General features: G+C 49.1%; 1 protein-coding gene across 1 annotated transcript; it reads right to left on the minus strand.

The window, feature by feature from the left end:
- Nucleotides 1-27,829, minus strand: XPNPEP2 (X-prolyl aminopeptidase 2). Its single transcript, XM_077887416.1, has 21 exons — nt 27,541-27,829; nt 24,986-25,062; nt 23,375-23,485; nt 22,163-22,226; nt 21,118-21,222; nt 20,783-20,869; nt 19,711-19,857; nt 16,789-16,890; nt 16,007-16,088; nt 15,511-15,706; nt 14,693-14,782; nt 12,719-12,828; nt 11,883-11,960; nt 10,675-10,746; nt 8,400-8,460; nt 7,058-7,127; nt 6,453-6,557; nt 5,955-6,014; nt 5,400-5,476; nt 2,029-2,118; nt 1-1,416 (listed from the first exon to the last, which is right to left on the minus strand). The coding sequence occupies exons 1-21, from the start codon at nt 27,587-27,589 to the stop codon at nt 1,222-1,224; spliced, it is 2,028 nt and encodes a 675-aa protein (XP_077743542.1). The 5' UTR covers nt 27,590-27,829; the 3' UTR covers nt 1-1,221.
- Nucleotides 27,830-27,931: the final 102 nt, after the last annotated feature.

Raw genomic sequence — 27,931 nt, forward strand, 5'->3', positions numbered from 1 at the left:
TTCGTTGCCATGCTGTTTTAAGCATCTAGCAGGATGTGAGCCCAGGTGGCTAACGGCAGGGCTGACCAAAGAAAACTCTCCCTCCCTCCCCTCTGCCCTGCCCCCAACAGCAGGCTCAGTGACTTTGGGAAGGGCTGGGAGGTATGCTAAAGGATTTTACATGGTGCTCCACCAGGTCCCAACCAAATACTGTGTGTCCTTGGAGACGTCCCACCCATCTGGAGCTCAGTCTTCCTGGAAAATGGGGAAAGTCTTTCTGGAAAATGGGGAAAGCAGACTCACACAGGTTCAGCCAGCCCACACAGGTTCAAGACCATCCAAGGATGCTGGAGGATTTGACAGCCTTGTCACTGTTAGCTGCATTTTGGATACTTAAAAGAGTTCCGCATGTGCTGGCAAGTCAGGGATAGTGACTGGGCCCTGCTGCTGAGGTTGTTATCAACTTTGGGTAGGGTCATGTTCCAGAATCCTCCCCATACTCCCTCCTACCCCATGGCCAAATTGTTATGGTTTCACTCCCTGTCCTGTCAATTGGCATGGAGCCCACCCAGGGTTTAGAAGTGATGAGCTCACATGTAGGGCAGGTTGCTGTCCATGCCCCTTGTCTGGCTGGCCTTCCTGGTGGCAGTATGCAACTAGAAGACTCAGCCACCTTCCCTTCCTCTCCCTCTCCAGTCACAGCAAGGAGCCTAAAGGCAGCCCTTGCTCTTTCAGCCTGTGGACTGCAGCCAGGAGGGCACTGGAGGGCCAAGGGCAGGTTGGGATGGTCAGAAGCAGCTTCAAGGGTGTGGAAAGACCAGCAAGTCGGGAGCCGGTAGGGGTAGGAATAGCTCTGACTATATCCAGCAGGTGGCGATAGGGTGGGGCTCTTCAAGGCCATGGAGTCCCTGAGAGTAGGGTACTGCCTTAGATTGGTTTTGCGTGGGGGTGGTGGTAAGACCCTCTGCTAGGTTATAGGTTGGGCTTACTGGGCTCACAGGAGGAAAGCAACTAGCCGGCTCTCCTATCCCAGGGCTGGGGGTCGGGAGCCCAGGGTGAGGTGTACAAGCCTGGAGGGGGCTTGCCTGGGGCCAAGAAGCCCTGTGTCCCTGGGGCTTAGTTCCGGAAAAGGAGGCTGAAGGCAGTGGTTTCCTGGGCAATGGGCTGGTGGGGGCTCTTGGGGCGTGAGTGGTGCTGGCTGAGGGTTGCTGAGCTAGAGGTTTGGCCAGCCAGTCTGAGCCTCTAGACACTCCAGCCGAGGATGATAAGAGAGGAGACCACCAACAGAGGAGCCAAAGAGGTAGTGCGCAGGGCCCTGGCAGACAGGGGCTCCGTGTGTCGCTGCAACCACTGGAACTCCTCCTGCAGCTGGCGCCGCTGCAGCTCTGGGCCCACCTTCTCGCGGATGGTCTGGTAATAGTGGTTCAGGTACTGGAGCTGCAAAGGGAAGGAGGGGTGAGGGCCTCCCCAGGCCGAGCTGCCAAGAGATGAGGTCTTGGTGCCAGCCAGTCCTGCCCTATGGTTCTTCGGCTGCCCACCCTGGCCCAGGTGCCCACAGGGAGTGCACAGATCACCATGGGTCACCAGCCGTCGTCAGGTCACAGGCATTCTCTGGGGCTTTTCAGAGGCAATTCACCACAGTGGCTGTTTAGTGTCACAGTGACCCTCGTGGTGTGGGTGTGGGTGGGAGTGACTTTCAGGCCCAGGAATGAAAGTTGGGCAAGCATTATTAATTCCATTTTACAGAAGAAGGGACCAAGGCTTATTTTAGGACTTGAGGAGGCAGAGTCCAGAGATTCAGTCTCAGATTCCCCAGGAGTTCACCACCTGGCAGGTTGGTATGACCAGAGAGTTCTAGAAGCTTTGGGGTCTCTGGTGGGTAGAGGAGGGATGACTCAGTGTGTGCCAACAGTGTGGATCCTCCCAGGGGAGGAGAAGTGGCAGAAAGTCTTGGGGTAGAGGGAGCAGAGGCAAGAGAGGTGCAGGGTTGGGAAGAAGGCAGTCAGGAGCTTATGGGCTGAAAGACGGCCAGTGCTGAATGTCACTTACGTGCTCGGGAGACAGCAGGCTGATATCAATGAGGTTCCGGTCATAGGGCACCAAAGACACCACTTCAAAGGTCAGGTAGGACCCTGGATACTGGGGTGCCACAGGGGAGGTGGCAAAGCAGGAGACTGAGTGAGTAGAACATGCTTGGCTGAAGGGAAGGAGGGAGTGCTCCACTCAGAAGCCATGGGCACAGGGAACTGACCCTTGTCAAGCCTGAGACTCCAGGTAGGTCTGAACCTACCATCCCCTCATCCACCTCCCCCCACCCGGGTCTGCCACTCAGCACCTCACCTCTGGTGCTTTTTAGGCTTGTCTATCTCTAAGTGTGTGCGTGTATAGCACCACAGGGGTTTGTTAAATACAGAGATTACAGGGTCCACCCCCCCAGACCACTGGAATGACAACCTTCTAGTACAGGCCTGGGGACCTACATTTAAAAGATAAGTTATTAGGTTTTCATATCCATTTAACCTATGTCCTTATCTATTTCTCTCTCTCTATCCAAACTGCTTTGTGTCTGTCAACTGATGTATCTATAGAGAGAAGTATAAAGAAGAATAGGCCATAATTCCCATTTCCCAGAGATCCCTTGCATGTTTGTGCTTTGAAAGTTCAAACTACAAAAAGATACCCAATAAAAATGGCAAGTCTCCTCCCTGCCCGGTTTCCTTCCTGAAAACATTTAAGACATATGTGGTAATTAACCATTAATTAACTGTTTCAATCCACACAAAACGGATCCTACCACATGCTTTTCTGCACCTTCTCTACACCCTGTTAATAGTAAATGTAGGAGAGCGCTGCATATTAGCACAGGGATAGCTACCTCACTCTTTTTTCTTTAGGATTTTATTTATGTATTCATGAGAGACGCAGAGAGAGAGAGAGGCAGAGACATAGGCAGAAGGAAAAGCAGGTTCCCTGTGGGGAGCCCAATGCGGGACTCGATCCCAGGACTCCAGGATCATACCCTGAGTCGAAGGCAGAGGCTCAACGGCTCAACCGCAGAGCCACCCAGGCGTCCCTACTTCACTCTTTTTTTTTTTTTTTCACTCTTTTTTTTTAAGGGCTGCGTAAGGGCCCATAGTATGCAGATGATGATTTATTTCATCAGTGGTGGATACTTAAGCTGTTTCCACTTCATTTTTTACTATGACCATCGGTGCTACAATCCACATCAATGTATCTTGATGGGACCTTCTGGGACTAGATCCAGAAGACACATATCTGGCAGAGGGATTGTTGGGACGAAAGGTGCAGGCATTTTAAATAGATATTTTGATGGATGTTGTCAAATTGCCCTCTAGAAAGATTGTATCAATTTGTACTTCCTCCAGCAGTACGGTGAGAGGGTGAGAGGGCCCGTTTCCTCATAGATTCACCAGTCTTGGGTATCATCAAAATCTCTCATTGTTTGCCAATCAGGTGAAACATGGTCATCTATTGTTGACTTGATTTGTGTTTCTTTAAGAATAAAGTCGAGCATCTTTGCATGCTTATGGGTCACTTGTATTGATCTTAGTGAGTTGCCTCTTCATGTCCTTTGCCTGTTTCTAATTCTGTTTTCCCTGCTTTTGTCTTACTGATTTGTAAAAAGCTCATGGTAAAAGAAGGAAATGCATGTTTTCCCTGTTGTGCATGCTCTATTTGTCATACATCTTTTGACTTTGTTTGTGGTATAGCTTCCATGTAAACATTTTTTAAAAAAGATTTTACTGGGGATCCCTGGGTGGCTCAGCGGTTTGGCGCCTGCCTTTGGCCCAGGACGCGATCCTGGAGTCCCGGGATCGAGTCCCACATCGGGCTCCCGGCATGGAGCCTGCTTCTCCCTCCTCCTGTGTCTCTGCGCCTCTCTGTCTCTCTCTCTATGTCTATCATAAATAAATAAATAAATCTTTAAAAAAAAAGATTTTACTTTATTTATTTGAGAGAAAGAGAGCCTGCGCACATGAGTGGAGGAGGGAGCAGCAGAGGGAGAGGGAGAAGCAGACTCCCCGCTGAGCAGGGAACCCCACGAAGGACTCCATCTCAGGACCCCGGGATCATGACCTGAGCTGAAGGCAGACGCTTAACTGACTGAGCCACCCAGGCGCCCTTCTATATAGACAGTTTCGCATTTAATTTATTAATCTTTTTCTTCACGGCTTCTGGGGTTTGGATAGAAAGGCCCATTTCCACCCTGCGATTATAAATGAATTAATATAGATTTTCTTCCAGATCTTTGATGGTTTTACCTTTAAATCTTGATCTATTTAGAATTTTATTTTGGGGTACCAGTCAGGTTCTTCACTTTATTTATTTATTTTTCACTTTAGTAACCCCCCCCCCAACGATTGGCCATTTGTTCCCCCTGCCCATTTATTAATCTTTCTTGTCTTCACTGTTTTGAAACACCAACTTTATTATGAATTAAATTCCCATTTTGTTTATAGAAATTGGGGAGGTGCCTGGGTGGCTCAGTTGGCTAAGCATCCAACTCTTGATTTGGGCTCAGGTCACGATCTCAGGGCTGTGGGATCAAGCCCTGCATCAGGCTCCACCTTCAGTGTGGAGCCTGGATAGGATTCTCTTTTTTCCTCTCCCTCTGCCCCTCTGTCACCTCTTAAAAAAAGAAATTAGAGGATGTATTTCTGGATTAGCTATTCTGTTCCACTGTTATATCCGTCTCTCCCATCTCTAGTGCCATACTGTTTTTGTTACAGCAGCTTCAAAGTGTGGGGTGATATCTGAAAAGGCTAGTTTCCCTTATTGATCTTCTTTTGCAGAGTTTTCATAACTACCTAGCTATTTTTGCATGCTTATTTTTGCAAGTAAACTTTGCCATCATTTTGTGAAATTACAAAAGCATCCATTTAGCACTGAAATTGAGGTTGTCTTGAATTTACAGATTAATTTTGGGAGAAATGACATCTCCATAATATTGAGGTGTCTCTTCCAGAGAGCACCATTTACTTAAATCTTCTTTATACCCCTCTGTAGCAATTTTCTCCACATAAGTCTTTTAAAGTTTATATGCAGATATTTTATCCTGTTGGTTGCTAATATAGGGCATCTTTATATCTAACAAGCTCTTCTGGTGATTACTCTGCACCTTGAGAACCAATGACTTAGGGCAGGGATACTGATTCATTTGGTCTAGAGTGGGACCTGGGCATTGGCATTAAAACCAAAAAGCTCTTCCGCTGATGCTGATATTATAATGTACAAACAGGTTTGAAAAACTCTGAGTTATGGGGTTTTTCTGGAGTGGAGGAAACTCCAAATAAATTCATGTCCATCAATAAAATGCCTCTTTCCTTTGACCTTCCAAAGTCACTGCCATGCAGTCACTGCCATGTCTACAGCTCTAGCCTGTCTCAGAAGCACTTTACCTTGGTCTTTGCTTCTACCACGACAGCCACATCTTCAATACGTATCCCAAATTCTCCATCCTGATAGTAGCCAGGTTCTAAGAGACACAGAGATGTTGGTGGTATTAAGCAGGAGGGAGATTCAAGCCCGTGTTTCCTGTACCAATCGAGGAGTGGCTGGAGGACCCAGCTGCCTGGCTGCCCCTGGCTCAGGCAGGCCCACCACGGACCACGCGGAGGTAACTTGCTAGGCCTTGTAGCCCAGCAGGGAAGACTTAAGAGCTTACTTCAATTGTCGAGGCACTCCCATCTCCTGGTGTGCTACTGTCCTGTTACCCCAGCATTTGACTGGAGACTCCAGAGTTTGGACTGCCAGGAACCAACTCCCAAGGGCAAAATAAGGTGTTTGAGCTGAAGGGTTTTAGGGTTTGGGTGGGACAATGTGCTTGGGGCTGGGAGTGCTGGACCCCAGAGGGGTCTATGCTTGGCAAGCTCCCTGAAGGCTGGTGCTCCCTAGACTGCAGTTCTGGGCCAGTCTTAGGGTGGAGAGGGGGTAGAAGAACCCAAGAGCCGTACCAATGGAAGTGAACATGCCCTTGGCCATGGGGATGTTGCCAGACTGGAATCCCACTGGCCCTGGAAAAGGAGATGTAAGCATGGTATCAATTCTCCCATACTCACCAGCTTGGAAACTAGCAGGCTCTGGGGAGGACCAGATAACTGGGGAACCCTAGGGCATCTCTAGCAGCACTTGTCCACCACATCATTGTCTACCTGGGGCTGCTATGGGGACCAGACTGGCTCTGCTTTTTATTTCTCTGCCATCTATGCCAGCTAGCCCCTAGGCCTTGACCTGCCACTCCTATCTGAGGCCCTCCTGGATACCAAGCAGGCAGCAGGAAGGGCCAGTTGCTACCATTTCTCACTTACCCTGTGGAGCATCACCTCCTACCAGCTGGATAACCCTGGGTGAGTCACTGCATCTTTGTGGGTCTTAGTCATTACCATACCTGTGAAATGTTCTACGTCCTTCATGGGGGGGGGGACCCAGAGAAGCGTAGAAGAGACACCTACACTCGTGCACACACAGGAAGTTGCCAATGCCATGGCCTGTTCCATGACCATAATTAAGCCCAACATCCCACAAAGCTCTTCGGGCAAATATCTCCATCATTCGCCCTGGAAGAGAGATGGCCCCAGTCAGTTGGCTGAACCCTAGACTATCTGCTTTGCCCTTTCCTGCTCTCTTGTCCCAGAGCTAACTACCAAGATGGTACTTTTGGAGAATCACTCCTGGGAGGCAGTTTAGCATGTGCTTTTTCCAGCACATCCTACATTGTACCTAATTACCTGGACTGATGACTCTACTAGAGTTTCTCCCCATCTATCAAGAAATCTGCTTCCTCTAAGAATCCTTCCATGACTGTTGTAACCCACAGTGACCTCTCCCTCCCCTCTGAGGAGGCCATATGCCTGGGTTCAAGACGTGGCTCTCCCAACAACAACCCTCTGTGTGACCTTAGACAAGTTACTTTCACTCTCTGGGCTGGATTTTCTCATCTATACAATGGATGCAATGATAATAAAATTCCTGCCATGCTAGCCTTCCCAGGTGGCAGTCTGGGTCCAGTGAAATCAGGGTGTGAGTCTCTGGGTCCAGCCTGGTTTCCAAAACCCACCTGATGTACTAGCAGGAAAGACGAGTCTGGACAGATCGATATTTCCTATCAACACGCGGGTGTATGCCTCCTGATGAGGAGAGAGAGAGGTAACGTGGTGCGTAAGAGGAGAATCCTGGGAGTTTCCAGCTATGTGTGGGCCTAGGCCTACGGGGGGGCTGTGTTGGGGGAGGTGCAGGCTCACGTGTGGTCACCCCGGTTCTGGAAAATAGCCAGAGGCAGCTGAGGGGAACCCATCAAAAAGCTGGAGCTTGGTCCATATGATTCTCTTTGGCTGGTTCCCAAGGGACGCTTATAAATGGTGGTGGACTGAGAGCCAAACTCCCCAAGCTAGAATCCTGACTTGGCCGCTCACAAACTCTGAGACCTTGGGCAAGTTTCCTTATTTGTAACAGAATGATCACAGTACCAGCTCATGAGGTTGTTGAGAGGAGTTAGGTAGACTCATGGCATACAAGGTGCTTCAAATAGAGTAAATGTTCAAATACGGGTCAGAGCTATTATCACTATTATGATTACCCTTTGGTTTGCTTAAGGCCTTATGTTTGGGTTGGGGCTTCATAATCTGGCAGGTCAGCCTTGCTTGGCTGGGCTGGTTTACCTTGTGGATAAGGGGAGGGAAGTGGGCTGCCAGTGACCTCTTTGCTCCTTGGGGCAATGTGATAAATCCCTTTCACCACACACACACACACACACACACACACACACACACACACACAGGCTTGTCATCTTGTGTACAACAGCCTGGGGCAGTGGACGCAACCCACTAAACTGTGAGCTCCTTGAGGCCTGGCCAGCTCTGGTTTTTTTCTCTCTTGCCAGCACCATGTCTGAGCCACAGTCTGCTTGCTGAATGCACGAATGTGGCCCCCTGTTCCCCACCCACCCAAAGGTCCCCGGGGCACATAGAGGATGTCCCAGCCTCTGCTCCAGGTGGGCCAGCCCTCACTGCTTTCTGAAAACCTCCAGCCTCTTTCTACCTCCACCTCTGAGACTGCCTGTGCTATTTCTCAGTGCCTGGAATGCCTTTTCCCCCTCCTTTCTGCTGCGTACAGGGCTAGGCACACAGACAGCACTAAGTAAATATTTGTTCACTGATTTACTGAAATGGAATGATGATGAACTGGGGCTGAGGCCCTGCTGGTGGCTTGAACTATCTATGGGTAAGTAGCTAGGAGCCCTGGGTTTTCTGGTTCTAACTTGCTGTGTGACCCCGGGCAAACTACTTAACCTCTCTGGGCCTCAGTTTCAGCCTCTGTAAAATGAAGGGCTCTTGCTGGAGTGATTGCTTGGATGTCCCTTGGGGAAAGGTGGGTAGGGGAATTCTGGGTCCAATGCTTACCTTTTGGAAAGCCGAGGGGGTCCCCCAGTGGACTGTTCTGGTGATGTCTGTGGTTCCATCCCTGCAGAGAAGGAAAAATCAACATATATAGCTCTGCTGAACACTTGAGGGTAGGGATTGTGGTCCTGTGCTTCCCATGTGTTTTCCACTGCGGTTCAAGTGGCAGGAGTGGAGTTGGGGGGAGGTGAGTTAGGGATAAAGGAAGAACACAGATGCCATTCTCAAGCTCCCATCTTCAGCATCTGTGCATAAAGGGACTCTGCACAGCTATTAAGTTCAAAATTGCTATGTTGTCTGAAAATCCTGATCTGCAACATACATAATCTGCCCCCAAACCTATTTTGGCCATTTTATAAAGCAGAGTTTCTTGGGTCAGTCTGGCTTTATTTATTTATTTTTTTAAAGATTTTGTTTATTCATGAGAGACACAGAGAGAGGCAGAGACATAGGCAGAGGGAGAAGCAGGCTTCATGCAGGGAGCCTGATGTGGGACTCAATCTTGGGACAAGGGATCATGCCCTGAGCCAAAGACAGACCCTCAACTGCTGAGTGTCAGTCTGGCTTTCAAAGGAATCTTTCTTCTAGGCTTTCAGAGAGGCAGGAGGGAGGGGAAGTCCCATTTTTACCAGCGGAGAAACTGAGGTTCAGAGAGATCATTATATTCTTTCTTACACATTCACACGGTTATTTACCATTTCTAGAACACTCCTGCAGCTCCCTGGGAAGGGTAGCAGAGCAGGCCGCGTTATCCTTATTTCCCAGATGAGGCAATCGAGGCCATGAGCCATCTCCTTTCCTGAACCTCAGTGAAGCCAGGCCTGGAACAAATGCTGACTCTCTACACAGTCCTCTCCTTGTAAACATGGATCTGATCCAAGGACTTGCTTAGAGTCCCAGGGAACTGAAGCCAGAAACCAAAAAGTCTGACTTTCAACCACCAGCGGCAGCTGTGCCCTCAGATGGCCCCTGTGGCCACCACCAGGGAAGGGGAGGGGAAATATGGCCCCAGGGCCCTGGGGATTCCTCCTTGGGAGCAGGTCACAAGGCGTGGCAGACTTCTTTAGAAGGAGAGAAGAGGAAGTGAGGTGACCAGTTCCCCAGCCTCACCCTGATCTGAGCATGCCCCAATCCAGCAACGCCCCACAAATCCACTTCCTCTTTGCACGTTGGCCGTCTCAAGTACATAGTACATGCAATGCCAAGCTGGTGACGCTGTGCTCAGAACAAGAGCCATTCTCATTAGCACATTCACCATTTCCACAGGATAGAGAATGGGAATCAGTTTGAAATGACTCCTTGGTCCTCCATCAGTTCAGTACACTCCTTCCTCCCTGCACCAACCCTGTCCAAGCTTTCCATAATCCACTTGCTTCCTAGATGAGAAAGGGGAAAATAATCTATTGGTTCATCTTATCTCAACTTCTGTGTGAATGATTGGTCACACTTTTGGGAAAACTGGGGTTAGTCTATTTTGCATGGTTGTTCTGTCTGGGTGTTCAGGTTGTTCATTGTACAAGGGTGACACATCTAAAGTTGGGTCCCAGGCACTTTATGGTTATATACGAATTTCAATGAGAGCACACAGGTGGATATACAGATTGTGGAATGCTGGAGCAGGGGGACAGGGTCCTCCTACGTAGTTCTGCATGGTCATGTGCACACTCAGAAGAGCACTCACACATATCTACTCGCACACACATACCCATGCTGATAAGTGTGCCCTGTTTCCTGTGCTCCAGGCATTCCCTGAAATTGCTCTTCTTACCTGCCTGCTGCTCTTGGAGGCCTAATCTCACCCCCCCCCCACTCCAGCCAGACATGGTTACCTCATCTGTGCAGTGTGGGGAGAAGTGACTGAGGAGAATGCATGCTGCTGGTGGCATGGGGCCTGTGTCTGGGGTGTGCACAAGTAGGTGAGAATATGGGTGCGGTGTTTGTGCAGCCAGGCAGGGCTGCTAAGCATGGCTGTTCAGACTGTGTCATAATATGCTGGCTTCAAAAACATTTTACTTGAGCAAGGAGAGATGTTTTCTGATTCTCACAGAGGTGCTGCGTGGGCAGCCCCACTGTTTTGGCTTGTGTGTGTTTCCCACTGTGCAGGGGTCCCCAAGTGTGAAGATGGGAATGATGCTCAGGCTCATTCAATCATTCAATCCAGGGCTCTCCTTTTTCTCAGAGGACTCACACTTGGGAAGGGAAAGCTGCAGCCGGCTCTTGGGGGGCCTTGGGTGCCTAAGCTGAGGTAGTTGGCCAGGGCAGTGTGGGGAATACATACCAGTATTGCCCCCCGGAATCCAGCAGGTACATCTCATCTGAAGACAGCTTCCGGTGCTGCTCCTTGGTCGGACTAGGAAAGGGAGAACCACTGAGAAGTGAGCAGCCTAAGCCTGCACTGGGCAGGGTGGGGGTCCTGAGTGGAAGCAGGGGCACCCCCTCACCCCTTACTTCCCCACGGGCCCTGGGGGAGTGTTTGATGGATGCCACTAATGTCCTCAGTGCACATCTGTTGATCTGGTACCTCACCAATTAAGGTCCTGGTCCCCAGGAAAGAGCCCAGAATGCGGGAGCCTAGAGAGCCTCGGAGAGCATCCAGTGCCGCCATCTCCTTCTACACAAGGGACACAGGCCTGCAGAGTCTCAGGGGCTTGCAGGAGGCCATGTGGCTAAAGCTGAGAAGGAGCTGGGACTGGACCCAGATGCTTAGCCCCATTCTCTCTGTTTCTCTCTTTCTCTCTCTCTTCCTCTAACTTTCTGCAGCCTCTGGGAGCAGAGGGCCCTAAGAAGCCAAGACACAGGACGGGGTGGGGGTGGGGGTCCTCGAGGGTGGGGCTGGAGAGCAAGAATTGGTAGGGCCAAGGAGTTCCTCCCCTGTTACTCTCTAGTGGAGGAGAAGGGGCTGGGCCAAGGCAGCTGCAGGCTTGGGAGACTCCAGGGAGGGAATTCTAGGATAGAGCAGACTGGCCCATGGAGGGCATCTGATCTCTTCCTGCTGTGCCCGTGCCAGGCTAAGGCATTCTGGTCTGCTTGGGCCCCCAAATTCCATGAGGCAGTCCTGCAGGTGTCTGTTTTCTATGGAGCTAAACATCTGGTTAGCCTGCCTCTGGGCCCACCTTCGTTGGCTCAGGCTGAGTAAACAGGCCTTTTTGCCTGTGTATTTGAGAGCTTTAAGAATTAGCTAATATAAATAACTCACAGGAAGCCAAGGAAAAGCATTCAGCAGCAGCCCTAACTCCCTTCCAGATCCCTCAGCACTGTGTGCTCACAAAGTCTCAGTCTTTTGTGGTGAACAACCGTTTGGCCTTTCAATTTCAAGAAGACTCTGGGTCTCTGACTGAGCTCCGCTGCCCACCCGGAGCCTCCACAATACCCATGGCCTCAAACCGTAAATGTGGACCTGGGTCCCAGAGCACTCCGTCCTTCACACCGCCCCCCAGCCCCCCAGGATCCCACCGCACAAGCTCTAGAAAATTGCTTCTGAAGTACCTGTAGTGAGCCAAGGCAGCATTCAGGCCACTAGCAGAGATGGTTTCGAAACTGGGTCCAGAGGAGAAGTTTTCCTCTCTGCAAAGTACACGGCGGGAATGGTCAACAGACGGGTTCAGAAACTAGGCTGGGCCCAGGGTATCTGATCAGGGCAAATGATGCATGGCTGCCTCTTCCTCAGCCAGACTCCATTTGGCTCTCCTAGCCCCACCTCCTGGCACCATCTTCCCAGGCTCCAGTCTGTCAGCTACAGAGCATTCACGGTCAGACAAGGAGGGATTGTAGGCATTAATTATTCCCCCTCCACCTCCATTTTACAGATGGGACAATCAAGGCCCGTTGTCCCACAGTGAGTTTGTGGTAAAGCAAGAATGAAGAAGAAACCTAGCTCCTTATGTCTGAAAGCTTCCCCAGCCCCAGAGCAGCATCCTGCACCTCAAACCTACAGTTTGCTTACAGCCTGGGCCAAGCATGCCCTTAGGGGACTTCACTCCCCAACTGGATATTTTCAAGTGGTCCAGGAGCCCCACCTGGCCTGACCCAGCCTCCACCCTCCCTAGCCTTACTCCTGGGGTCTGGGGGAGAGGGTCTGTGCCCGAAGCAGACACTAGGGGGCAACTGATGGGTGGTGGCCCTTCAAGTTGTCCCGCTTTAAGCTGGGCCTGGGGACTGTCATCAAACAGGCCCTGCCCAGCTCAACTCCTTGTTCCAGAGAGGCCCCCAAATACAAGGAGTGCCTGACTTCCCCCCGAAGTAAGGAGACCAAGTCTTCCTCCTTGCCCCCGCCCCCCACACTTAAAGATAGTCCGTCCGGAAGGTCGGAGGTGGTTCTTCACCCGCGGAACTTGTCCAGCAGCTCTGCCCCTGAGAACTCATCCACCGTGCCTTTGGGCACATTCTTCTCCAGCCAGACCAGGTAACGGATCACAGCCACGGCGTCCCGCACCTGGGGCAGCAAGCAGAGAAGCCGGCTGACAAGTGCTCGCAGCCGGGGCTCTGGGAGCAGGAGATCAGGTGGCTGCCCTGGGAGCTGAGCTCTACACACGTGAGGCTTTCCCTGACTATTTGATAATATTAAAGGATTTTTGTTAAAATTTATATATGATCATAGTGTGGTTATGTTTTGAAAAGAGTTCTTATCTTTCAGAGATACTTACTGAAGTGCTATCATTTAGAGATACTAGTGTTGACAGAAGAAACTGTATGATATCTGGGATTTGCTTTAAAACCAGCCAGTGGGGATGCTTGGGTGGCTCAGTGGTTGAGCTTCCGCCTTTGGCTCAGGACGCGATCCCAGGGTCCTGGGATCCAGTTCCACATCAGGCTCCCAGCAGGGAGCCTGCTTCTCCCTCTGCCTGTGTCTCTGCATCTCTCTCGAATAAATAAAATCTTTAAATAAATAAATAAATAAATAAATAAATAAATAAATAAGCCACCATGAAATAGGCAATATGGATGGACCTTGAGGGCATTATTCTGCCTCCCTCTCTCTGTCTCTTGTGAATAGATAAATAAAATCATCTAAAAAAATAATAAATAAAACCAGCCAGTGGCAGAGGGTAGGAGTGCGTAGGCAAGGAATGCAGTGTAGTAAACTAAATGGCCACAAGCTGCAAAGTGTTGAAGCCAAGGGAGGGTGGCTGGCGGTTATCATGCTATTTTCTCTATTTTTGTATATGCTTAAAATTTTCTCTAAGAAAAAGTTTTGTAAAATTAGGCGATTTCTTCTCATTTGAACAGAAATATCCAAAAGCCATCCTCTTGCCCTGGTGGGGAAATCAGGATAGCTAACACTTAATTTAACATTTGGGAATGTGCCAGGCAGTGATCAAAGATCTATCTATCTATCTACCTATGATTCAGTATAATTATATTTATTATATGTTATTGATATAATTATATAATTCTGTTTATATGTGTATAATCATTTATTTATTTTTATAATTTATTTATTTATTTTTTATTTTTTTATTGGAGTTCAATTTGCCAACATATAGCATAACACCCAGTGCTCATCCCATCAAGTACCCCCTCAGTGCCAGTCACCCAGTCACCCCCATCCCCCGCCCACCTCCCTTTCCACCACCCCTTGTTCATTTCCCAGAGTTAGGAGTCTCTCATGTTCTGTCTCCCTCTCTGATATTTCCCACTCATTTTCTCTCCTTTCCCCTTTATTTCCTTTCACTATTTTTTATATTCCCCAAATGAATGAGACCATATAATGTTTGTCCTTCTCTGATTGACTTATTTCACTCAGTATAATACCCTCATATATTTATATAATTTATATACTCACTATACATTTATATAAGTCCACATTTCTATTTATATGTCTATACTTATTATATGTATGTGAATGTATATATGTACACATATTTATATCTGATTATAAATTATATATTATAATTAAAATGTTAATTACATTTTACTTGTATAATTTATATATATTATCTATTATATAACATATATGTTAATTTGTCTATTTAATCCTCACCACAACCCTATGCTGTAGATTTTTGTTATGATATTCATTTCGCAGATGAAGTAACTGATGCCCAGAGAGGTAAAGTAACTAGCCAGGAGGTGGGTAGATGAGCTGGGATTTGAACTCAGACCTCTAGCCTCAGGGCCCAGGCTCTAGACCACAGTACCAGGCTTGGAATAAGGGAGTGAAGCACAGGTGGGTGTCCAGGAGCCTGGTGTCCACTTTTATGTTTCATTGAGCTTCTTCAGGTTTGTTGGCAGGGTCTCCTTCCTAACTCATCAGGCAAGGAGTTCCCAAAAGGCTGGACTGCCTGCCTGTGACTTACGTGGCTGGCCCTGAGGAGGGCCTGCTCCTTGCTGTTTTTCACTGCCTTGGTCACCATCACTGGGGAGTAGGTATCTTCTATGAGTTTCTCCTGTCATGGGCAGAGAGGAAGAGATCTGGGAGCATCTCCAGAGTACAGTGGGGTTTGGAAAGGTTTGGCAGGAAAGCCCAGCTAAGGGGAGACTTGCCATTCCCTAGATTGCCAGTAACTTTTCTTTCCTGTGCTTTCTGGCTCCCTAGGTCTCTCCCAGTCTTCTGTGTCCAGCTTAACCTTCCCTCCCTGCCTCCCTGCCCCTGGATCCTGGTAGCGCTCTGGGATGGATCAGAGCCTAGCCTCTGCTAGTCAATGGGCTATTCTAACAATGCGAGTTTTGTGCATGTGTATCACAACAAATACACATTTACTGAGTGCCTGCTGTGTGCCAGACACTGGGCTTTACATGTACTATCTCCTCTAATATCTTTGGAGCAACTCCTCTGAGGTCAGGACTCTTATGACCATTTTACAGATGAGGAAACAGAGGTCCAGACTGGCTAAGTCACTCGTCCAAGGTCATTACATAGTTCAGGACAGAACCAGGATTCAGTCTCAGGTTTGGTGACCTCAAAGCCTCTGCTCTACCAGGCTGTACTCCGTCTAGTCTCCTCGGTAATCTTTCTGTGGATAGACATCTGCTCCCTCTCTTTCCATCCGTTCCCAGGGAGCCCTAGCAAGGGGACTGAGCAACTTCCTCAATGGCTGGGAGGCTGTGGCCCCACTTTAGGTTGAGAATTATCAGGGCTGGAGTGGGAGACAGGGGGTGAGCTCAGCAAACCGACCAGAGGTATCACTTCATAGAGCCCATATGTAGTATAGCTGGTCCCGATCCAGATCTTCACGTCTCCAGAGGCATAGGTCTGGACACTGCCACGGACTTGGCTGTAATTTTCAATTTGCACACACATGGAGCCCGAGCAGCTGGAGTTCAGGTACTTCAGGGTCTCGGAGTCAAGGCAACTCTTGTTTACAAATAGCCTGCATGAGGAGGGAGGACCAGGAAGGTCCTGAGGGACAAGACAACGCGAAGGACAAGAGTCCTTTTGTTCCTGGAGGTCAGAGGAACCGCACCAAGATGCCAAGCAGACCAAATTTGGAGTAGGTGGGAATTCAGGTCAAGGGGTCAGGAATAGCTGACTGGAGGCTTCCTAGAGGATCCTGTTGGGGCAGGCAGCAGGCTCTTGGGAAGGCTGCACATTAGAGCAGGGTAGGTGGGGTGGCAGGAGAGGGGTGGCAATTGGAAGAAGTCCCAGAGAGCAAGCCAAGGAAAAGCCGTACCTGATGGAGGAGTCTGTAAGCAGTGTGTAGGAATAGAAGAAGGGGTTATAAGGGATGTCACTGCCTCGAAGGTTGAAGAGCCCTGGGAAAGAAAATTGATGGAGACTTTTTGAGGCTGATCTGCCTGAGGCAAGTATATGTCACACCTTTGTCTCACAGTTTGCTTTGCCCACCCCCTCTCCCTCCCACCAAAGATTCCCAGCATTCTGCCTGCACATCTGCCTTGAAATGTTTCTCAGGTTTTATTTTTTTTGGGGGGGGGGCAGCGTCTTTGAGGCACTGATGAGAGCTGTGGACCCTTTGTCCCAGAAAAACGAAGATATCCAGCCAGCAATCAGCATAGTTTCGGTGGATTCCCAGTGGAATCTGAAGCTCAGAAACGGGGTCAGGTAAGAAGCCCTGAGCCACATTGAGATAGAATCGGGCTGCACTGGGTGCCAAAGCCGGGAGAATATGGATGCCCTGGCTGGGTGGCCAGGCTGATGGCAGGTGTTAGCTGGGCCTCTTTCTCTTTGTGAGAGAGCCTTTGCCTCTGTGCTCAGCCCATTCCTCTGATGGCCTGTGGGCTGGCTCCAGCTGGCTCTGGGCCTCCTGGTTTTCTTCTTCAGCAGACATGATCTCCTGCCCCCTTATTCTCCTAGTTCCCACAGGTCATGGCCATGGAATTCACGGACCCCATGGTTATATGGTGATTGAGGGGAGGAGTCCTGTGCTGCAGGGCCATGAGGCTTGGGGATTGGGGATACTCAAGTGCCCACCCGTGTCCACAAGTCCATACTCACAGGCTGTCTCATCGAGTGCCGACAGAAGGACGGCTGTTGGGCCCTTGCGATGCTTCTGCATCTGGCTGCGGATGTCAGATACCTTCTCCTTCCAGGTGCTCCCTAGAAGTAAAGGAGCCCAAAGAAAGCATAAGTGACAGACTTTCCCTCTGGCACTCTGTTCCTGATAGTGCTCCCTGGGGGCAATCGTTTTCCATTTCTTTCAAAGCAATAGAAAACTTTCTCCAAACAAACTCTGACTGTGTAGCACGACTCTTTGAACCTACTGTCTGGGTTCAAATTCTGTCCCTGCTATTACTAGTTGTGTGACCTTGGACAAATTACTTAACCCCTCTGTGTCTTATTTGGCATACCTATAAAATGAGGATGGATTATCATAAGAGTATCTATGTCTATAGGGTTGTTATGGGGATCAAATGAATTACTCTTTGTAATGCACATAGGATGGTGTCTTGGTGTATGGTAAGTCTGCTGTAACTTTCTGATCAATAAATAGGTGTGCAGAACACAGCTCCAAGAGAGCAGCCTTAGTCGAAGGGCAAAGGGTTGGTCATGTTCAAGCCTCTTTTTTTGAAATAACCTGGTGCCTAATTAACCACAGGTCCTTGAACATTGTCTTAATCCTTATTTAACCCATTTTACAGATATTGAGACTTCAGGGAGGAAAAGTGACCTGTGTAGGATTTCACAGCTAGTGAAGTGTAGAGCTGAGATTTCTACCCAGGTCTGTTTGATCACACAGCTCACCCTCTTACTTGATATGGACCCTGGACTATCTTGCTAACATGTCAGTCCACAGACTTGTCCTTAAACTCTGTGCCTCAGAGCTGTCCTTCCCAGGATGCTTGTACCTTGGCTCTAGTTTTCATCTTTTATCCCTACTCTCTGTAATGCACATGAGGAGTCTGTCCCTAGGCACGGCTCAGAATTTGCTGGCAGAAGGTACTAAACATTAAGGATCCCGGTTGGGCTCAGAGATTAGGCATGAGTAACTTAATGCTATTTAAAAAAACTTCATGCAAACAGGTAAAAACTATCCAACAAGAGCCAGAGATTTGGGTATGATACTGTTTAAGGATTATTTTATTTTATTGTAGTAAAATATACATACCATAAACTGTATCATTTTAATCACTTTAAAATGCACAATTCAGTAGCTTTAAGAACATTCACATGATTGTGCAACCACTACCACTATCTAACTCCAGAACTAATTCCAGAACATTCTTATCATCCCATAAGGAAACTCTGTAGTCATAAGGCAGCCATTCCCCATTCCCCTCAGACCCTTGGAAACCATTAGTCAGCTTTCTGTCTCCATCTCTATGGATTTGCCTCTACTGGATATTTCATACAAATGGTACCATGCACTATGGGGCCTTTTCTGGCTTCTTTCTTTTTTTTTAATTTTTATTTATTTATGATAGTCACAGAGAGAGAGAGAGAGGCAGAGACACAGGCAGAGGGAGAAGCAGGCTCCATGCACCGGGAGCCCGACGTGGGATTCGATCCTGGGTCTCCAGGATCGCGCCCTGGGCCAAAGGCAGGCGCTAAACCGCTGTGCCACCCAGGGATCCATCTGGCTTCTTTCACTTAGAATTATGTTATCAAGTTTTATGAACGTGATACATTTGCATGACAACAAGCAAAGGCAAATTTAAATTGTCTGATGCATACAGATATCTTTGATTAACTTTGCACAGTCTTCTCTTTGCCCTTTGCCCCCTTTAAAGACTATCTGTTGCTGGAGAGAATGTCTCTCTTGTCTCTGTAAGCTTAGGGACTCAAGAAGTCTTCTTGGACTTCCAATCCCAGTTTTGGCTCTTTCTTGAAGACTAGCCATCAATAAAGGCTCAGCATTCCATCACTTGTGGGCCATAAGGAATCCCACGTGAATTCTCCCTTGGTCCCTGGAAGCTTTCCCTTCTCTATCTCCTCTCCCTCCCAACATAACTGTGCCCTTCTTTATCTGAGAGGGATGTGTTTTATTTATGATGGCAGAGTCCTGGATAGCAAGTTTCCTTAAAAACTTTTTTGAGATGCCAAATGATTCTACGAGCTATATCAGAATGGATAAAGAAAATTGGGCACGATTTTAGCTTGTTTCATCAGCCTTGCTATTTTGAAATTCCCCTCTTGCTTTCTTGACTCCTTTTCAAACAAGAAATGTGCATGGACCTGCGTGCGGAGACGGGCCTCTTGGATTGCCCAATATTCTTAGGAATCCACATCCATTGGCTCTTTCAGAAATCCTAGGGAGGTAGGGGTGGTGGTGGCCAAGACAGTGATTCATCATCAGTAGCCTGGTCCAGTCAGGATTTTAGATACTACTTACCAGAATTGTAGAGAATGCTGTTCTTTTATGACATTTTTAGATGGTATCGATGACATCAATGAACATTATCGGTGTTAGAATTTTGGGTGGGGGGGTCAGTTAACTTTCTTTTGTGGTCTGGCCAAAATCTGAACCCTAATTTGTACCATGGACTGACCTTGAATTTAGTTATATACTTCCTTTGTCACCTGACCCCAGTCATACCACAGGAGGGCCAGAAGTCAACAACCAGACAGACAATTCATATCATGTTTTTTCCTTCTCTTCAAAGGGGTAGGGTTCTTTTTTTTCTTTTCATCTTGCTCTGACTCCTTTGTTTCCTCTCTTCCTGTTCCCTCTTGCTTCAAATCCTAACACTACTTATTCCAGCATTTTCTAAATACGGTCTGAGGACCTTTGATTCAGGCTCTTTGAGATGAGGGGCCCCAGACATCTGCTTTTTAAATAAGCATCCCAGACTATTTGGGTGCACAGGAAGGTTTGAGAACCATTGCTCTGGTAATTCCCAGGACAAAATTTTCAGCCAAAGGAGCAGCAGTGGGGACCTGTGTACCTTCAAGCTGGGAAGAACGAGCTCAGGGAATCACCTGTGAATGCCTCCTTCAGGGCATAAATGGGCTGGCTTGGAAACAGAGGCTTCTCTGACCCCCATGCCAGGTCCACAAGATTGTCTGTGATGGACACCAGTTGTATGTTAGAGTTTTTGAGGGCCGTGTAATAACTCTTCCAGGAACCTGCAGAGACAGGAAGCCGTCACTTGTACCCTGCCTGTTTACACCTCCGCAAACACTGTGACTCAGGCAGAATTAGTCCTTGTCTCCTTGCCTCCCACTGTATTCCTGCAGCTTCTGCTGCCCAGAGCAGGTCCAAGCAGTCTGGTCCTCCTGGGGTATGTCCTCTCAGCCTCCTCTTTCTGCTTTTGAAGCCTGATTGCCCCGGGGCCCACCCAACACTGCCCATGGCCAACTGGCTAGGCTTATCTTTTTAATTGCCAGTGGCCAGGGGGCCCTCTTCTCAGGACTCTCCATTTTAAATGAGTATCAATACCATATCCCGAAGGAATGGTGATGTTCATGCCATTGGAAAGGCTGGTAAAGAAGCCAGTTCTGGGGGGGGGTGGGTGTCGTTTTTTGGTTCATGTTCATGAAGACTCCACCCTTAGGGGCAGGCTGGCCAGCTGGCTGGGGCCCCAGAGCTCAGGGAGCTGTATTCTTGGCAGGGGTAGGGGGACTATGCTTCTTTGCTCAGAAACCCACTGGTCTCCTTTGACCTTCCAAGCTGCCTTCTAGAAGAGGGCTACCAAATGATTCTACAGCCACAACTGGCAAAGAGCCCCAGAGTATAGAAGCTGGTTCTGGGTTCAAGAACATCCTGGTCTATTGTCTGCTAGATCTTAATTATTCCCTGAGTCTTCTAGGTTGGCTCTCTGTACTCATGACTTTTTTTTTTTAAATCTGCATTCATTTTTTAAAATATATCTTCATTTCACAATCCATGAATCAATCTTTGTTGCAAAATATCCTGCAACTACAACTTCAGACACGCTATCTTTAGGGTCATCCTGCCTCTCCTTCTACCAAGGTATGCTTCTTTACATCCCAGAGGGGCTGAGTCACCCTCATGGGTGTGAACAAATACAGGAATGAGGGAATAACATACCAATGGAGAAGAGAAAGGGGTCGAAACCCACATGCCCTCCAGCGGGAACCTCAGCGAGGAGCCAGGTGACTATGGAAGTTATGTCAACTGAGAGGGAGACAAGAAGGAATGCGGAGTCACCTCTAGGGCCAGCACCAGGCCCTACAGTCAGACTTCTGTCTGTGACAGTCCCATCTTATCTGTCCTCCTTGATGTTAGCTTCAAAGTTTAGGGACAGCTTCAGATTTTCAGAGTCCCCCACAGAGGCCCACCATGGCTTTGCATGCATACTCTTACCTGTGCCTTCTAGAACCTAGTCCAGGCTTCAGAGCTTGGGGGATGTGCGCCCCTTTTACCTTCTTTATGCAACTCCCAGTTGCAGTCCATTTGTCGCTCAGCCTGGGTCCAGTAGCGACTGTCGGTCCAGAGACCTGCTTTCCCCATGCTCACTACTGCTGTGCCTGGGACAGAACAGAGAAACTTGGAGGCATGGATGAAGGTGAGGAAGGTGGCCTTAGGGGTTGCATAGGTGAGATGGTGCTGACTCTGAGGATGTCCCAAGGGGCCTTTGGAAAGAACTGCTCTCCTTCACTGCAAGGGAGTGAGGTGGGAGACATTAAGGAGAGCATTGAGGGAAGCCAGCGTGGGCATCTCTGCTTTGTGTTGAGGGCCTCTCCTAAGGAGGGACAAATGGAGTTCACTTCTGGCAGTCAATGCTGCAGGTAGGCTCTCTCAGGAAAGATGGTGTGGTAGCCATCTAGACTATAGCATCAAGACTCAGTGGCCGATAGGGACATGAAACCAGGAGCTTAGCTGAAGACGCAGAGAAGCCAAACCCAGTGATTGTGGCCAGAATGGGTAAGGCAAGGGAGCTTGGAGCCCAGGAAAGGAATGTTTAAGGACCAGTGAGGGAAGCTTGGATTTCACTCAAGGGCCAAGATCAGGGTGTGAGGCCTCTTCAGAAACAGAGATCCCATAAAGGGCCTCTATTTGGTGTCTCATTTGGCTCACTGAGGTGACATCTGAGAAAGGACCAGCTAAGTAAAACTTGGTCCCCAAGTGAGAGCATGTGAAGGGAATTAGTGGGCCCCCAGTTGCTAGATGTGGAAGTAGCAGCTGTTCCGGAATTGAGGCCCAGAGTGTGCTAAGCTAGGCCTGGCTGCCGCAGGGGCCACAAGCACAGCAACAAAGCCAGGAGGGCCATCCGCCTCAGGCAGAAGTGTGACTGATGGGCTATGATGTGTGCCCTGGTGACCCTTTTCAGAGTAGTAGAGGGGAAGCAGAGCCTCTGGACACTAGGTCCTAGGGTCCTGGCTTCAGAGAACTGGCCATATCAGAGCCTCTGTGACCATGTCTGGGTCTCCCAACAGAAGCAATAAAGAGCTGGGTAATGGCTCTCACCTGCAGACCCTGTAAAGCCTGTGATCCACGCACGCCTCTTGTCACGTTTGCCGATGTACTCACTCTAGGAAATCAATGGCACCATCGTTAGCTTTTTTTCATGGAGTTAGACATTCCTCTCCTCACAGAAGACCCCGCACTGCATCCTGGTTCTTTCTGTCTGGATGGATTCGACCAGTCCTACAAGTCCAGGCACACTGGGCACCTCTTCCAGGAAGTCCTCTATCACACCCCCAGATCTCAGGATCTCCCCTTCCTTTTGGACAACTGGATTTCTTGGAGTCTAAATCCTATAGTCCAGCACTGGGCAGAACAGTCAGAGAATCTTATCTCCCTGGCCAGAATGTAAACTCCGTGCAGTCTAGGATCATGTCTTTGGGTCCTTCTGGGTTCTTTCCTCCAGTTGTCCTGCCTCTCTCCAGGCTAGTACAGTACACTGGATACATCATAAATAATTTCTGCAGAGGGCTTCCCACATTATTGTATTTTGATCATAATAATCCCTTGAGGCAGATCTCAATATTTCCATTTAGCAGAAGAGAAAACTGAGTCTCAGAGAAGTTGAGGCACTTACTCAAAGTGGGAAAACAAATTCAAGCAATCTTATTAATACTGAAAATCCCCTCTCTTCCAAACTGGCTAGTACTGGAAAGGTGGATGGGATGGAGGTGGAACCAGTGGTGGGGAAAGGGTGGGCTGGGTGGGTAGGGGTGCTACTTTGGGAAAAGCAGTTCTTATTCAGACCATCTTGTTTCTTATCTGCTCCCCTCCCCCAATCTACACCCCAAACTCGTGTAGCCCGGGCCTCTGGATCATTCCAGTGCTCCACCAACCAGGTTAAGGGAAGGTTACAATGCTTCCAGTCCAATTCCTAGCCCACACTTTAACCTCAAAGGGCCAGAGTACTCTAAACTTTCATTATGGATCTGCCATCTAGGAATTGATCAAAATCGATTCTGAACTTGTTGATAGTTTCATTGCCTGAAGTCAAGGAGATCTAGTAGTGTCTTCTCTCCTAATGTAAAGGAATACATTCTCTCAGCTGCCCTAAAACTCCCATGTCCAAGCCTCTTACTTCCTTCCCTTTGCCTTTTGAATCCGTTGTCTGCCTTCATTTTCTGAGCCTTAATGGCCTCTGGTTTGTGGCTTGTCCCCATTGATGGTTGACCCAGGACAGCAGAGGGCAAGGGTGGGGGAGGAGCTGTCCCTCACCATGTGGGCATCCGTTTCGGGGATGATGTAGGCAGAAAGACTCTGGTTGTGCATCTGCTGGCGAAGGGCCGTGAGCTGCGCTGTGGTATTGACCGCAGTAACTGGAAGGTACTGACAGATGACAGGAAGACACCAAGACACACACAGAGACACACACTACTTAGAGAGAATGGTGCCTGGGTCCCAGCGTCCAATGGTACCACTGGTCTCTCCTTAGGCAGGTGTTATAGGGCAGGTAGGCTGGGTCAGCCTGGAGAGGAATGGGGTGGGGGGTGTTGGCAGCTGATGTCACAGGTTAGTCTACATTAAGGTGTCTGGGCCGAGCAGAGATGGAGGCATTGAAGAACTTGGAGAGGAATTCCTTGTGGCAATATGCAATCTGAGTCTGGGATGGGGGCATGGGTGAGAACTGCAGGGATCTGAGCCCTGGCACTGGGCCAGGCTAGAGGGACGGTCTTTCTCTGGATACCTTGGAGTCAGGGTTGCCAACTTAGCTAATCAAAATACAGAATATAAAAAAAAATTCAGAATATCCATCTGTCACATCTGAATTTCAGATAAGCAACATATAATGTTTTAGTATAAGTATATCCCATGCACTATTTGGGGCATACTTATACTAAAACATATATTTATTATTTGAAATTCAGATGTAACTGGGTGCCCTGTATTTCATCTGGCAATCTTACCTTGGGGACTTTTTCAAGTTTCCATTCACTGGTCCCAAATGGCAGAGGAGAGTGAATAAGTAGCCCCAGCATTGTCCAGAAAGATCCCCCTCTAAGCCAGACATTTCTTAAAAGGCTGCCTTATCTTTAAAACAAACTGTGTGGGGTTTTTGTTTCGTTTTACCTTCTATTCAATGATATAACCATGTTTGTTTTCATATAAAAACAACGTGGATTGCCCACCCACCTGCCTGCCCCAGTGGTCTCATAAAGTTGACATTGCAAGCAGATGCACCCCATTGGCCCTAAGCCTTAGTGAACTGCAAGCAGGCCACAAGGTTTCACCTCTGGCCTGCCCCTGCCCGAGGAAGCTCTTTCTGATTGTGGAAAGAATCTACTAGTCTCCAGCTAGGAAGCTGCCGCCTATCTTTCAGCTCCAATATGCTGGGCCTTCTTCCTAGTCACACCCTAGGGCTCCCTTTTGTCCTTTCCATACTTTTTTTCGTGGCTTTTCTAGCCCTCTGTCTTATTTCCTTCTCTCTTCTGTGCCTCCCTCCGCTTTGTTCCTTTAGAACTTTTGTTTTCTTTCCTCCCATCCTCCTCCTTGCCTCTCCCTAGCCTCAGCCAAAGGCTAGTTAGAGGCCTCCACCCTCTTTGGTGCCCTCCCCCTTCCCTGGGGCTGCCCAGGCCGGAAGTAGATAACCTGCTGTGGGAATGGGGGGGGGCGGTGTGGTGGGGGGAGTGGGAGGGAGGGAGGGATGGGGGGTTGGGTGTCAGACACCTGAGAATGTGCTGCCCGCCTGGAGGGATGTTAATCAGAAACAGGGGCCCCAGAGTCCGGAAGTCAGGAGAAAGCCTGGTTAGAGGGAGAGACTAACGACTGAGCCATTGGGGGATGGGGAGGAGATCGGAGCTGGGGGGCGGGGCCGGGGTGGGTCCTTACCGGAGGGCTGATGGAACAGTTTCTCACATCCTCTCCTGTCAGGTTCACTGCTTTTGGGTGGCCCCAGGCACCCAAAGCTAGAAACCGGGGAGAAAAATCCAGGGTCACTTGGAGACCAGTGAGCTCCTAGAGAGCACAGGGACGTGTTTCCCCAAATCGCCCTCCCTGTCCCCTATCGGGCCTCCATCCTTTGAAACAAGCAGCGCTGTCCAACTCTATTTGAGGATAAAAATAATCACATTTCATAGGAAATTAGGTGGAATGGGATGGCACCCTGGGTCACAATCAAAGAAACCTGTTTCATCGACAAGTGATTGCCACTTTTGCAAGGGTTTTATTGCTCATTAAATCAATTTTCCCTTCTAATCTAATTGGGTCTTTTCAGGGTTTACCGAACCGTTGTGTGTAAATTAAATTTTTGTAATCAAATTTTCTTTGAAATGCTCTAGAGGATCTCGCTAAATAATCACCCCACCTTCATTTTACCCTTCTATAAATCTAATTTTATATATATTGGGTTTACTTAAATTCAAGGCCCACTTGTACCATTTATTACAATCCAAATCTCTGGCTGTCAGTCCAGGCCCATTTTAAATACATAAAACAAATCAATCCCAATCTGACACCGTCGCCTGGTGGGGAAAGGTAGCTTAGCATTTAAAGGTCTTCTACTATGTACCAGACACTGAGTTCAGTAATTTATCTATAGTATCTTATTCTATACTTGCAACAAACCTGTGAGGTGGGTATTACCATTTATTTTCCCTTTTTTAAGCTTTTATTTATTTATTTGACAGAGAGAGAGAACACAAGCAAAGAAAACAGCAGGCAGAGGGAGAGGGAGAAGTAGGCTCTCTGCTGATCAGGGAGGCTCTGTCCCAGGACCCTGGGATAATGACCTGATTGGAAGGCAGACAATTAACCAGTTAACCGACTGAACCACCCAGGCACCCCTACCCTCTATTTTCTCTAAGGGAGGAAGCTGAAGCCCAGATAGGTTTAGTAACTCATCCAAGTTTTGCCACAGTGAGTCAGTGGTAAAGCAGAGATTTGAACCCGGGCCATCAGAGTACAAAAAGTCAACCACGGAAGGGTGGTGCCCTAGAAAGGAGAGAGCATATGAAGACTTAGTTTCCAATTTGGGCTCTGCCGCAAATTTGGTGTGCCCTAAGGAGAGTCACCCAATATTCACAGGGCAAGCATTTCCTAAATACCTACTGTGTGCCAGACACTGGGCTAGTCCTCCAGCCTCTGGGCCTTCAAAGCCTAAAAAGCCTGTGGTCACTGATAGTCCTTTCCTCCAGCCCCTGCCTTTAGGGGAGATCTCAGAGAGTAATGGGGGCCTGGGCATGGGGAGACACTATGCTTTTACCTTCTGAGTGGGTTGAGCTACAGATAGGAGGGTGGCTGGGCATCTAACACTAGAAATGCCCTGCCTGGCTCTCTTGGTCTCATAAACTCAAGGGGGGAGATGAGACCCATACTGTTGAAATAAGAAAATGATCCCATTTCTGTAGGAACAGATAGTTGGCAAAACAGTGATGCTAAGGTGCCAACGTAAGAAGCAAGACTCAGCCAACCTGTGTCCCTCTGGACATCCAGATTGCTGCTCTCTGAGGCCAGGACCATGGCTCCCAAGGGCAGGCTCTGCAGCTGAATCTCTCTGTGTTCCCTGGCCCAGAGCCTGGCACCGGGGAGGTGCTCAGGAATGGGGTGCTGCCTGAATGAGCGGAGGAAGAAGGGAAGGGAGGCCTCTCTGAGGCTGGAGGTGGAGTGGGGGTCGGGGGGCATCGAGCTGGGAGTCTAGTTGTGACCAAAGAGGCAAACAGCACCATAGGAGTGACAGGGACCGAACTTTAGCTAGGCTCCTCTGAGCCTCTTCTTTACTTGGACTTGACTTTGTTTATGTCCTTCGGTGTCCATCCTGTCCTTACTGGGCAAGGCGTCAGCCAGTCCTCAGTAAGAATCTTGCTAAGCCAGTTTAGAGACCATCCCCCCACCCTTAATACCTGATCACCTTTGCTATCTGATCACATTCCTCATTCTTCACCTTCAATAGCTGTTCACCCTGGCCTGCCTTCAGCGAGAATCCTCAGCAAGAACCCCCACCCCTGCTGTCTTCTCTTGGTAATATTCCATCCACTGTCCCCCTCCCCACCCCCCTACCCCAGTTCACTGATTGGGAGTCCTCAGTCATCTTTGCTGTGTTTAGAGTTGAGCTCGATCTTTTTCCCCTATTGCAATGCCCTTATTGCAATAGTTTTGCATAAAGTCTTCCTCACTCTCCACAAGTGCCAGAATCATCTTTTCTTTAACAGGTAGAAATGGAAAGGTACCAAGCCAGACTTGACCTGAGTCTGGAGGGCCCCCAAGGACTGGCCCTGGGATTCTTCTTTCTCAAGACAGAGAGGAGGACCAAGAAAAAAAGGGACAACCTGGGCCCCAGCCCTTACTCCAACCCTTTCTGAGCCCAGAGGGGAGAGGCCAGAGCTGCTCTCCAGCTGGACCTGCCCTCCCGGTGGCGGTGTGGGAGGGAGGGACCAGGATGCACATACCACAGAGGAAGACAAGCCAGGGGCAGCAGCCCCAGCGAGCCCAGGCCATGGGGTCTCCAGATGCTGGTGCTGGGTGGATGGAAGGGACGGGGGAGAAGGAGGAAGGGCTCTTTCCCTGCCCTCTTCCTCCAGGCCTTCCCAGGGCAGGAGCAGCCAGGAGGCTGGGGCCGGCGATGGGGAGGAGGCGTCCGGCCAGATGGATGGAGAGTCCCCCTCTGGTCTCTTGTATCTGAGGGCTCCGGGAGTCAAGAGTCCAGGTGGGTGGGGAAGTGTGGGCTCTCCCGAGCCCGCCCCGTGCAGAGTCCAAAGATCTCCAGGGCAGAGGAGCAGCAGCTGGTCTCAATCAGCCTGCTCCTCCCTGCCCCCCTCTTCGGCAGTCTGCCTCAGCAGC

This window comes from Canis aureus, chromosome X, assembly GCF_053574225.1.
Source record: "Canis aureus isolate CA01 chromosome X, VMU_Caureus_v.1.0, whole genome shotgun sequence".
NCBI lineage: Eukaryota > Metazoa > Chordata > Mammalia > Carnivora > Canidae > Canis > Canis aureus.

What these genes read in the sequence shown, in the direction of transcription:
- XPNPEP2 (XM_077887416.1), bottom strand. Translation starts at nt 27,589, where the DNA reads ATGGCCTGGGCTCGCTGGGGCTGCTGCCCCTGGCTTGTCTTCCTCTGT. An exon ending in AGGCTTTACAGGGTCTGCAG is followed by an intron (nt 21,223 to 22,162) that starts GTGAGAGCCATT and finishes GTTCTGTCCCAG; the next exon opens with GCACAGCAGTAGTGAGCATG. An exon ending in GGCACTCGATGAGACAGCCT is followed by an intron (nt 16,089 to 16,788) that starts GTGAGTATGGAC and finishes TTTCTTTCCCAG; the next exon opens with GGCTCTTCAACCTTCGAGGC.